Raw genomic sequence first — 11,785 nt, 5'->3', positions numbered from 1 at the left:
AATACTGAGTACTGCTATTTGGCGGTAGAATAACTGATGAGTGGGTGGTACCTACCCAGGCGGGCTTGCACAAAGCCCTACTACCAAGAAACTAACTCACTTGTTCTAACATTAACAGATTGTCGCATATTCAGTGGCGTAGCTATCGTAAGGCCAGGTTGTGCTGTGCACCAGGGCCCCGGAGTTCAGGGGGCCCTCTAAACTAAACCTTAAGCTTCTGAAGCTAGAAAATCACGACCCTGCACACTAGATTTCTTATTTGGTATCTATAAATTTAAAGGGTAATAATTAGTTAAAGAGGGATGGGAAAAAGGGGGTGAGGCCCCGATTCTTTTTCTATGCACCGGGGCCCTCCCTCACCTAGCTACGCCACTGCACACATTACAAATTAGAAGTAATTAATTGTTATATTAATATATACAAATATGAACTAAAACTAGTTACTGTATAAATCTTGACCGCGTGGAATGGTGGCAAGAATGCTAGCAGCATTTCCCCGTTGAATCGCAATTCCGATCCTCTGGGCAAAAAACGAACCAGCCCTCCTGTCACCAGTGGAGGCAATGAGGCGAGGTGTTATACTTTTGATGAAGCTTTTTGCACCACTACTCCAAGGGCCAAGCGTTTCGACAGCAAATGGAACAAAAAAGTAATTAGATATAATACACGAATATTTAGTTATTTTTTTGGCTTCAGCTTTTTCCGCAGCGGCACCGGCTCTCAACATTGTTTCTCGGATATGAGATGGGGCCAATTAAATATTGTTATATTTAATTATTCAATTAAATAAATTCGTTTCGGTTTTTATTTTGCTTCCTCAACGGCAGCTCTACGTAATTCGTAGATTTCCGGTCGCTCTTGAAATTTTGGACAACATGGCCGAAATACCAAAATATATAACATATACATATAATATATAACAAATCGTTCACAGAGTCGATCCTTCGTTTGAGTCGCAGATATTGTCTAAATCAAATCAAAATATACTTTATTCAAGTAGGCTTTTACAATCACTTTTGAATCGTCATTTTACAATTAGGTCATGCTACCATCGGTTCGGAAAGTAGATTCTACCGAGAAGAACCGGCAAGAAACTCAGTAATTACTTTTTTTCAACATTTAAAAAATACAATCATGTTTGTTAAATACAATTATATATGTATGTAATATATCCTGCCTGGAAGTCAATAGGTATTAACTCCACGCTTTTTTATCATCTACAAAATCTTGTATCGAATAATATGCCTTTTTTACCAATGTATTCTTTACAAACGATTGGAATTTAAAAAACGGCAAAGTTAAAAATGTCTGCGGAATTTTATTATAGAAACGGAAATTATTCGATCAGCGTGCATTTTTCGATTTAGAAACACAAGCTTAATCCTAGAAAGATGTTTTTATTTATTCACCGTCATATGACTTTATTAGCCGATATTTATTCCACTGCCTAGTTATTTTAGTAGCTTGATATAAGGTCACTAACCCTTAGATTCCGTGTTCAAGTCTAAGGTCAAGCCAATAAAAAAATATTTGGGTTTTCTGCCAAAAAAAGTCACAATTCCGTTTATAATATTTATTGGTACATTTATCCTAACTTACAAATAACTTATCAGTGAATCCTTCCAAAGTAGTCTCTTTAAATATCCAATCGTATACTTCTGGTATTTTAACATAGACCCCAGGCAGGTTCTCAGCGCCACAACCTAGACCGTACGCGACCATGCCCACTACGGAATACCGCAAGCCAGATTTATCCTGAAAAAATTGGAGATATTAGCCAAAATGTCCTGGATTTCCATTCTTAGTATTGTTCTTTTACAATAACAATAGTAGCCTGTAAATTTCCCACTGCTGGGCTAAAGCTCTCCCTCCGAGGAGGTTTGGAACATTTTCCACCACGCTGTCCCAATGCGGTGGAATACAAATGTAGCTGAATTTATATGAAATTAGACATGCATGTTTCCTCATGATGTGTTCCTTCGCCGAGCACGAAATGAATTATAAATACAAATTAGGCACATGAATATTCAGTGCTTGCCTGGGTTCGAACCCACAGTCATCGGTTAAAATTAAATTCTAATTTGGAACTATTTTTGGTTAACATTAATATTAATATTTTTAATAATTATTAAAGTAACTTTGTCTGTTACTCAGGCTTCAACCGCGATTTGGAAAAGGGTTTTTTGTAATTCGACCCTCAAAGGGGTAAAAAGGTCGACGATTTGTATGCTGTACTTACAGGGATAGGGCATACGAGCGATGAGCCGCCGTCTCCAATGCATGTATCCACGTTGGCCTCCCCTCCAGCGCACGTGAGGCTCTTGTGCAAGGTATACGACTGTCCCAGCTGGCTGTTCCTATAGAGATTCTGACACCTGTCAGCCGGGACCAGCGGTAGTTTCAACTGAAAGTATTACAGTATTAAAAATATTCAGTGAAACAGGCTTCAAAAGTAACGTCCAGTGTTTTCTTTATGCTATAGGTTTGCGGACTAGCATATGGGCCACCTGTCGTTCACCATCGCCCATAGACAATTGCGCTGTAGGAAATATTAACCATTCCTTACATCGCCAATGCGCCACCAGCCGTGGTACTAAGATGTATTGTCTCATTTGCCTATAATTATACTAACTCACCCAGAGTCGGATTTAAAGGTGTGGAGGCCCCGGGGACACAAACACACAACACATTTCAATCAGTAAGCTATGAATTGTTTCGTATTTGTATCGGTAACTTTTAAAATATTAAATAGTAACATTATTATAATTTGACTATATCTCAGTATTTGTTAACTTTCTGAAAACTGTGGCCCCCTCTCACGTGGAGGCCCCCTCTCACGTGGAGGCCCCCTCTCACGTGGAGGCCCCCTCTCATGTGGAGGCCCCAGGGCAGTTGCCCCGGTTGCCCTCCCCTATATACGGCCCTGGACTCGCCCTTCAAACCGGAACACAACTTGCTGACACATTGCTGGCCTTTAAAGAATAAGTACTCTATACACCTTAATTAGCTGAGCCCGGGACCTTGTACACAATATAATTTAACAGAAAATAAATATATTATTGTAGCCTAAGTTACTCTTCATTATATCAGTTATGTGTCAGTGAAAGTCCCATTAAAATCGGTCCAGCCGTTCCAGAGATTAGCCGGAACAAACAGACAGACCGACAAAAATTGTAAAAAATGTTATTTTGATATATGTACCATGTACATTAAATATGCATTGAGTAAAAAAGTAAGCTATTTTAATATTACAAACAGACACTCCAATTTTATTATATGTATAGATGAATGTGACGTATGAAGTGGTACCTTTTTAAGTATAGAAGCGTATTTATCGCCATTTAAGAAGTCTTTGCCCCAGCCCATGCTGAAGCACTCCGTTCCAGGTCTGGGCAGCTTTTTCTCGAGACACGCCACCCCGATGTGGGGAGCTCCTTCCAAAACGAACGGCTCCTTCAAGATGATCAGCGCTACATCGTTCCGAGCATATTCTGTTCATGATAAAAGAAACACATACATGTACAGCCAGAGTAAGAAGACCTTCGTCAGTTTTCAAATTCCTTTATCAAGTCCTAAGCTCTTAGTACCTTTTGAATCTAAACATCAAAACATTGCGACGCCATACGTCATTCTCGATCGGTAAAGCAGATTATCGCTCGTACTGAGCACGCGAAAATAGATCTTAAGGTGACGAACCTTGTCTTACCCCGATAGATTTTTTTTATGGTATAGGTTGGCGGACGAGCATATGGGCCACCTGATGGTAAGTGGTCACCATCGCCCATAGATAATGACGCTGGAAGAAATATTAACTATTCCTTACATCGTCAATGTGCCACCAACCTTGGGAAATAAGATGTTATGTCCCTTGTGCCTGTAGTTACACTGGCTCACTCACCCTTCAGACCGGAACACAACAATACTGAGTACTGTTATTTGGCGGTAGAATAACTGATGAATGGGTAGTACCTACCCAGACGGGCTTGCACAAAGCCCTACCACCAAGTAAAAATACTGTACAATAATTATATCAATAATAATTGTGAATGAATTATTGTAAATCATTATTTAAAGCAACTATCCGAATGAGAGTCGAGATATAATATAGTACATACATCTAATTGTTTTGTTGTCAAGGAAATATATAAACACAATAATGATAATTACTCATCATATTCCAGTTCGAATCACGGTGTTTATAAGTGATCGAAAATCCACGGGAAAACCAAATATATCACCTTAGATAGACATACATACAATTCAGTAGCTAACCATCAGCCACAGATATGACCCAGTGGTTAGAACGCGTGCATCTTAACCGGTTATTACGGGTTCAAACACAGGCAAGCACCGCTGAATTTTCATGTACTTAATTTGTGTTCATAATAGGCTATTTGACAATGCGAAAAATAAATTGTGAATTATTGTAATCATTGTATATTATGAGTTTAAAAATGGTTATTTACTAACGAAAGTTGAAAATAATACTCAATTCATTCAAAAATCCATAAATAAAAATGCATTTTTTCAAACGTTTGTCACGTGACACAAAACGCTCCTGATTGGCCGGGCTTATGATGAAGTCACTTTCTTGTAAACTTTGCATTTCTACTATATGTACCACAGATTAAAATACAGCAAAGTGACGTCACCGACCCCATTGCAGCGCCATATTGTCCAAGTGGCGTTTTTGCGAGCTATTTAAATATGGAATTTTTAATACGATATTTTTCGGCAAATATGTACTAGAAATAAAAAACACAACTTTTACTGGGTTCCTTAACTTCTACTAAATATTATTAAATGGATTTTAAAAACTAGTCATATAGCCTATTCATCTCGTTCGACAACATCGTGAGGAAACCTGCATATGTCTAATTTTAACGAACTTGTGCCAAATGTGAATCCACCTGCAAAATTGAAGCAGCGCTGTGGAACATGCTCCTAACTTTTTCCTCAAAAGGAAGAGCAGGCCTTAGCCCAACAGTGGGAAATTAACAGGCTGTACATGTCATGTCAACTATCAGACATTGCCATTTCTTCTCGCTGGGTTATATTTTTGGCAAATTTTGCTAGTTACTTGAATAAATTTAATTTGCAGCCAGGATATTGGGATCTGCATTTTATTGCCAAATCTTGAGTACTCTGATCATATATCTCTTGTGCTCCAAGTATTAGCGTCATGACTATTTGGGCGGACTGGCACAATAGCCATAAATGGCTATGGCTATGGCCAAGTGATCCAGTGACCTAAATCACTCACGTCTCACGTATTCATTGTGTATGATGATCTTCTTTACATCTCTGTCCTGATGCTTAAATGTTTCATCCTCTGACTTCGTATCCCATTCCCCAGCGCGGCACATCACCTAGGATGAAATACTTTATTTATAAAGCGTGCATCCTAACCGATAATTGCGGATTCAAGTGCTTAATTTATGTTTATTATCTCGAGATCGGTGAGGCAAAACATCGTGAGGAAATCTGTATGTGTCTTATTTTAAAGAAATTCTGCCACATTTGTATTCCATCAACCCGCATTGGTACAGGGTGGTGGAATTTGTCCAAAACCTTCTCCCCGTAGAGGAAGGCCTTAACCCAGTAGTGGGAAATTTACAGGCTGTTGTTGTGAAGAACCAGCAAGAAACTCAGTGGTTTATTACTCCAATTTCGAAGAATTAAATGTACAGCACACTTATGATTACGATCTACAAAATTCAAAACGACTGTTGTATATGTTTCTTGCCGGTTCTTCTCGATAGAATCTACTTTCCTAACCGGTGGTAGCTTCACTTAACTGTTGAATGACGATTCAAAAATGCTTGTAAAAGCCTCCTTGAATAAAGTTTATTTTGATTTGATTTGATTTAGGGTTTTATTTGTGGAAAAAACTAAGGATTTTCTTGTAAATATAATCTTCTAATCAAAATACAATACACACATGCTAATACTAGAAATGAAAATACCTCAGAAGAGCTGACTTCGTCCACTTTATGAGCTACAGTTAAAACCACAGACGGATCTATTAGGGTACCTCCACCGATGTACGCTTCATCGAATTTCTCCTTGGGCACGCCCTTTCTGTAAATATTGGACAACATCACATACATTACTCTGATCCCAATGTAAGTAGCTGAAGCACTTGTGTTTTGGAAAAATAGAATTAACGATACCACAAACACGCAGACCCAAGACAACATAGAAATTTAATGAACTTTTTCTAACATTCATCAACTCGACCGAGAATCGAACCCAGGTCCTCGGAGCGGCGTACCCAATAAAACCGGTATACACAATACTTAACCACGGAGGTCGTCGATACACTATAAACCAACTCACTTCATAAGAACAATCATCCATGGAAAATCGCCATAGTCTGTGTATCCATTTTTAGTGGCCAGCTCTCGGAGTACGTTCGCCCCAGGGTTGCTGTAACCACAGCCTAGTTTCTTCACCGGCTTGGGTTTCCTTGGTTCAGTTCTTATTTTATCTTCAGGACAACAGGTCTGCAGGTAAGTGCAACCACCTTCCACCATTTCTCTGCAAGAAAAAAGTTTTGGTTAACGATTTACTTTGGAATTGAAATGAAAAAGGCGTATTATTCGATACAAGATTTTAAAAAATAATATATATAAAAACAGATGATAAAAAAGCGTGGAATTATTACCTGTTGACTTCCAGGCAGGATATATTAATTTAATAATTGTATTAACTAACATGCCTGTATTTTTTTAAATGTTGAAAAAGAGTAACTACTGAGTTTCTTGCCGGTTCTTCTCGGTACAATCTACTTTCCGAACCGGTGGTAGCTTCACTTAATTGTTAAATGACGATTCAAAAGTGCTTGTAAAAGCCCACTTGAATAAAGTATACTTTGATTTTGATTTTGATTTTTGCATTTTACAGCTTAATAAATTATATTGAACCTAGTAGTAGTAAGCTTTACCAATTTTGAGGGCACTTTTACTGGCTGATAACTGATATAATAAGGAATAACTTAGACTACAATTTTTTTTTTGTAAATTCAAACGCCTACAACTTTGCGGGCACAGCTTGTATTGAATATATTAATTCGAGTTTCTGTTTTTTCAGTGTAGGGCATTCTCCATCCAGGTGAAATCTTTAAAAGGTAGATTAAAGGTACCACCCACTCATCAGTTATTCTACCGCCAAATAACAGTACTCAGTATTGTTGTGTTCCGGTCTGAAGGGGGAGTGAGCCAGTGTAACTACAGGCACAAGGGACATAACATCTTAGTTCCCAAGGTTGGTGGCACATTGACGATGTAAGGAATAGTTAATATTTCTTACAGCGTTATTGTCTATGGGTGATGGTGACCACTTACCATCAGGTGGCCCATATGCTCGTCCGCCAAGGTTGTAGCAGATATTTGCCCATGCGCGTCTGGATAGGCACCACCCACTCATCAGATATTCTACCGCTAAACAACAGTACTCAGTATTGTTGTGTTCCGGTTTGAAAGGTAAGTCAGTGTAACACACGCACAAGGGTCACGTCTTAGTTGCCAAGGTTGGTGGCGAATTAGCGATGCAAGGAACGATTAGTATTATCGTTACGTAATTAATTATCATTACGATTTTAAAACAGGATCACAGGATCCCAAAAAGCGTTCAAAATGCCTCTGTTGCCAAATTTAAAAAAAATATTAAGGAACGCTTGTGTGCAAAAGGTTATTGTACAATTAATGAGTTTGTGATCGATAGCACACCTTGGGAATGAAACGATCGTCTCCTGGCTATTTCATCTCATATTAAATTGTTTATATAATATATGAGACAAACAAAAACAAACCCGCTGAGTTTCTTTCGCCGGTTCTTCTCAGGTCGGGGTATTTTCTTTTTCGAACCGGTGGTAGTGTTTCAATTGACCGTCAATAAGAAAGTGTAATGCTTCTTTATTGAATAAAGTTATTTGAGTTTGAGTTTGAATTGTCTATAGGTGGTGGTGACCGCTTACCACGTGTTCCATGTGGTCATCCAGAGTAGTAGGAATGTTCGCATGATTGATAACTTCCAGAATTTCTACTATGGTAGCATGCATAAGCGATCCCGTGGCGCCCATCCAAAGACGGAGAGGGTACCGCTGGTTTTTTAGTGGGTAAACCCGGCGTACTTGGGCGCACTCGGCGTCCAGGGCTCCGGGGAGTCCCATACCCCCCCCCCAGCTTCCCTTCACGTGGGGGAAGCGCGTAAAGCGTTTTTCCAGCGAGAAAAAAAAAGTGCTGTCTTACCTATAGGTGAAGGTCGTGGCCGGGTCGAGGGGGGGCGATTTCACATCACAGAGCGATTTCTTAACACATCTTGCATCCTCGCCGTCTTCGTGGTCACATAGCTTATCTGAAAGTATTGTTCTAAGTTACAACCAAAATTTTTGTTTTTATTTATGGTATAGGTTGGCGGACGAGCACAAATAGACAATGACTCTGTAAGAAATATTATCAATTCTTTACATCGTCAATGTGCCACCAATCTTGGGAACTAAGATGCTATGTCCCTTGTGCCTGTAGTTACACTGGCTCAGCCTTCAAACCGGAACACAACAATACTGAGTACTGTTGTTTGACGGTAGAATAACTGATGATAAAAATAAGACGATAATATTGTTTACAGAGAATTTTCTGGAACACTCCAATGACTTTTCAGTCTGGGTTTGTACACAGGCTTTCTGGGTGAGTGGCTATAAGCAAATCAAGATATACTTTATTCAAGTAGTCTTTAAAAAGCACTTTTGAATCATCATTTAACAACTGTATTAAGTGAAGCTATCACCGGTTCGAAATGTAGATTCTACAGGGAAGAACCGCCAAGAAAGTCAGTAGTTTCTCTTTTTCAACATTTAAAAATACAGACATGTTAGTTAAATACAATTATATATGCATGTAATATATCCTGTCTGGAAGTCAACAAGTATTTATTCCATGTTTTTTTTCGCACATAAAAATGGAGTGTCTGTTTGTAATATTAAAATAGCCCTTTTTTACTCAATGCATATGTATATACACCAAAATACATATACCAAAATAACATTTTTTAAATTTTTGTCTGTCTGTCTGTCTGTTTGTTCCGGCTAATCTCTGGAACGGCTGGACGAATTTTGACGGGACTTGCACTGACACATAACTGATATAATGAGGAGTAACTTAGGCTATATATTTTTTTTGTTAAATTCAAACAAAAATCAATACTTACATTTTTCTAGGCTCCGTGATTTACCCCTTTCGTTATTTGTGCCCTCATCGAAAGCTTGTAACAAGAATTCTTCGGTTAGTTCAACATCCCTGTCAGATGCGGCGACGCACAGCATCAACGCGCAGAGATGCACCAAATTAAACCTAGAATACAAAATCGACTGAGATCAGAATGGATCGGAACGATAAAAATACGATTGTTAGTAATTTATATAGGGTTATTGGTAATTCGACGTATTTCCGTTAGGAGGGGATACTCACCCCGACTATTTGCAATAATTTTAATTATTCCTTACATCGTCAATTTGCCACCAACCTTGGGAACTAAGATGTTATGTCCCTTGTGCCTGTAGTTACACTGGCTCACTCACCCTTCAAACCGGAACACAACAATACTGAGTACTGTTATTTGGCGGTAGAATAACTGATGAGTGGGTGGTACCTACCCAGACGGGCTTGCACAAAGCCCTACCAACAAGTAAAAAAAAATTATGCATATGGGGATTAACAACAACAGCCTGTAAATTTACCACTGCTGGTATAAATCCTCCTCTTCCATTAAGGAGAGGGTTTGGAACATATTCCACACGCTGTTCCAATGCGGGATGGTGGAATGCACATGTGGTAGAATTTCGATGAAATTAGACACATGCAGGTTTCACCGCCAAGCACGAGATGAATTATAAACACGAATTAAGCACATATATATAGTGGTGCTTGCCTGGATTTGAACCCGCAATCATCGGTTAAGATGCACGCGTTCTAACAACTGGGCCATTTCAGCTCGCAACCCCCATGTGCATAATGCAAAAGTGAACAATTTTTGAGTTTTTCAGCTTTATTCAAAATAAATCAAAATTGCAACTTCTTACCATCCTCCAAAAAATAGTCGACAGCTGACTTAACTTAACGAATAGGAAACCTGCCTTCTTTCACTAACAATGTCAGCTAGTTTAAAAATATTCGTCTTAATTATATCACTACACAGTATAAAACAAAGTCGCTTTCTCTGTCCCTATATCCCTATGTATGTTAAAATCTTTAAAATTACGCAACGGATTTTGATGAGGTATTTTTCAATAGATAGAGCGATTCGAAAAGAAGGTTTTTGTATATAATACATTGAACAATATAGTAAAGAAACACTGACAATTTTAGATGTGTCTAATGTGATGTCGTGAATAAACAAATTCTGTAGCTTTGCCGAGCGAGCTTTGCTAGCTTAATTTTATAGATCATACGTACCACATATTTAATTGTTCTAATTTATAATAGCACGAAACGAAAGGTTCGTCCCGGCAGCGCACCGGACGGATGACTGCTTGGTCGGTAAAAAATCCTAACATTTATCACGGCACTAGTGATGTAGCACTAATTTTATCGATATCGATGTTGTTGAACAAATTTCATTGAAGTTCGCGCGCAGTTCTTACGCTATACAATAAATTATTTTACAGTGTTTAATCTATTAAAAAAATTAATGGTGGAATTTGTAAAATTGTGTTATACCTGGGATGATTTTAATTATGTTATTCTGTTGCACTGTGGTTGGCTGGTTAGAAAGCCGACTTTGATCAGCTGACTTTGATTGGATGACTGGAGAGATTATGAGGTGACAGGAGAAATAAAAGAAGAAAAACAGAAGAGAGCGGTCGGTGGTCAGAAGCCGGGTTTTAACGGGGTTTTCTTAAAAATTTAGGTTGATTTCAAAATCAAAATCAAAATAAACTTTATTCAAGTGGGCTTTCAGTTTTCAATTTCAGAGGTTTTTAAAGTGATGTCGTAAATAAACACATTTTTTGCGCTTACATTGTGAACGCTGGCTGAACCCTACGATATAGATCAAAATAATATACTACAGCATTGTACATCTTGAAAAGGTCTTCAAAAAAGTCCGCAATGGTATATGTCTATCTCTTAGGGATAACCCACAGTAACCATTTTTATCAAGTATTGGTTTATTTCCGAAGCGATTTTACGCAGTACATAATTGATAAAGATCAATTAGATAAAGATCTAAATAAGTACCTTAAATACATTGTGCATTTAATATACATCAATATAGTCCTTTACTATATGTAATTTAAATGAATATTTTCGAAAATATTACAGATTTTAAAAGCAGGGACACAGTGGTTTATATTGTCTAATATCAGAAAAGCTGTGAACGTTGTAAGACATTCTGTAGTATATTTAGTATCGGCTTTGCACCCGTGCAAAGCCGGGGCGGATAGCAAGGCAAGTATATTTTGATTTTATAATCATCGATATTTCGTGTCGATAAAACGCCTCACTATTTAGTAAAACGTACTGAGGTCAAAACAATATGATAAAAGCAGGAAAGAAAAACAATGTTTGTGTATGTGTTATTAATTGTAGCACTTAATTATTGATTACTATCGACCCGCCCCGGCTTCGCACGGGCAAGAGTGATACTAAATATACTACATAATTTGTTTATTTACGACATCACATTAGAAACTTCTTAAATTGTCAACGTTTTTTTACTATATTGTCCATGTCCATGTCATATGATACAGAGTGTTTTGTAGAGGGTCCGACGAATCAGTGAGCGT

At 38.1% G+C, this 11,785-nt stretch overlaps 1 protein-coding gene across 1 annotated transcript; it reads right to left on the bottom strand.

Moving 5' to 3' along the window:
• Positions 1–1,558: 1,558 nt before the first annotated feature.
• Positions 1,559–10,559, bottom strand: LOC124541705 (phenoloxidase-activating factor 2-like). Its single transcript, XM_047119641.1, has 9 exons — positions 10,455–10,559; positions 9,211–9,353; positions 8,253–8,358; positions 6,340–6,540; positions 5,967–6,081; positions 5,264–5,369; positions 3,310–3,491; positions 2,240–2,404; positions 1,559–1,755 (listed from the first exon to the last, which is right to left on the bottom strand). Exons 1-9 carry the CDS (start codon positions 10,553–10,555, stop codon positions 1,591–1,593), a joined length of 1,284 nt encoding a protein of 427 aa, XP_046975597.1. The 5' UTR covers positions 10,556–10,559; the 3' UTR covers positions 1,559–1,590.
• Between the last annotated feature and the right edge of the window lie 1,226 nt (positions 10,560–11,785).

Source organism: Vanessa cardui, chromosome 28 (assembly GCF_905220365.1).
Source record: "Vanessa cardui chromosome 28, ilVanCard2.1, whole genome shotgun sequence".
Classification (NCBI taxonomy): Eukaryota; Metazoa; Arthropoda; class Insecta; order Lepidoptera; family Nymphalidae; genus Vanessa; species Vanessa cardui.
Note: the sequence above shows the minus strand (reverse complement) of the source record. Positions and strands in the feature narration are given on the sequence as shown.

What these genes read in the sequence shown, in the direction of transcription:
- LOC124541705 (XM_047119641.1), bottom strand. Translation starts at nt 10,555, where the DNA reads ATGTTAGGATTTTTTACCGACCAAGCAGTCATCCGTCCGGTGCGCTGC. An exon ending in ACGAAGTCAGCTCTTCTGAG is followed by an intron (nt 5,370 to 5,966) that starts GTATTTTCATTT and finishes ATTTCATCCTAG; the next exon opens with GTGATGTGCCGCGCTGGGGA. An exon ending in ACGCTTCTATACTTAAAAAG is followed by an intron (nt 2,405 to 3,309) that starts GTACCACTTCAT and finishes TAATACTTTCAG; the next exon opens with TTGAAACTACCGCTGGTCCC.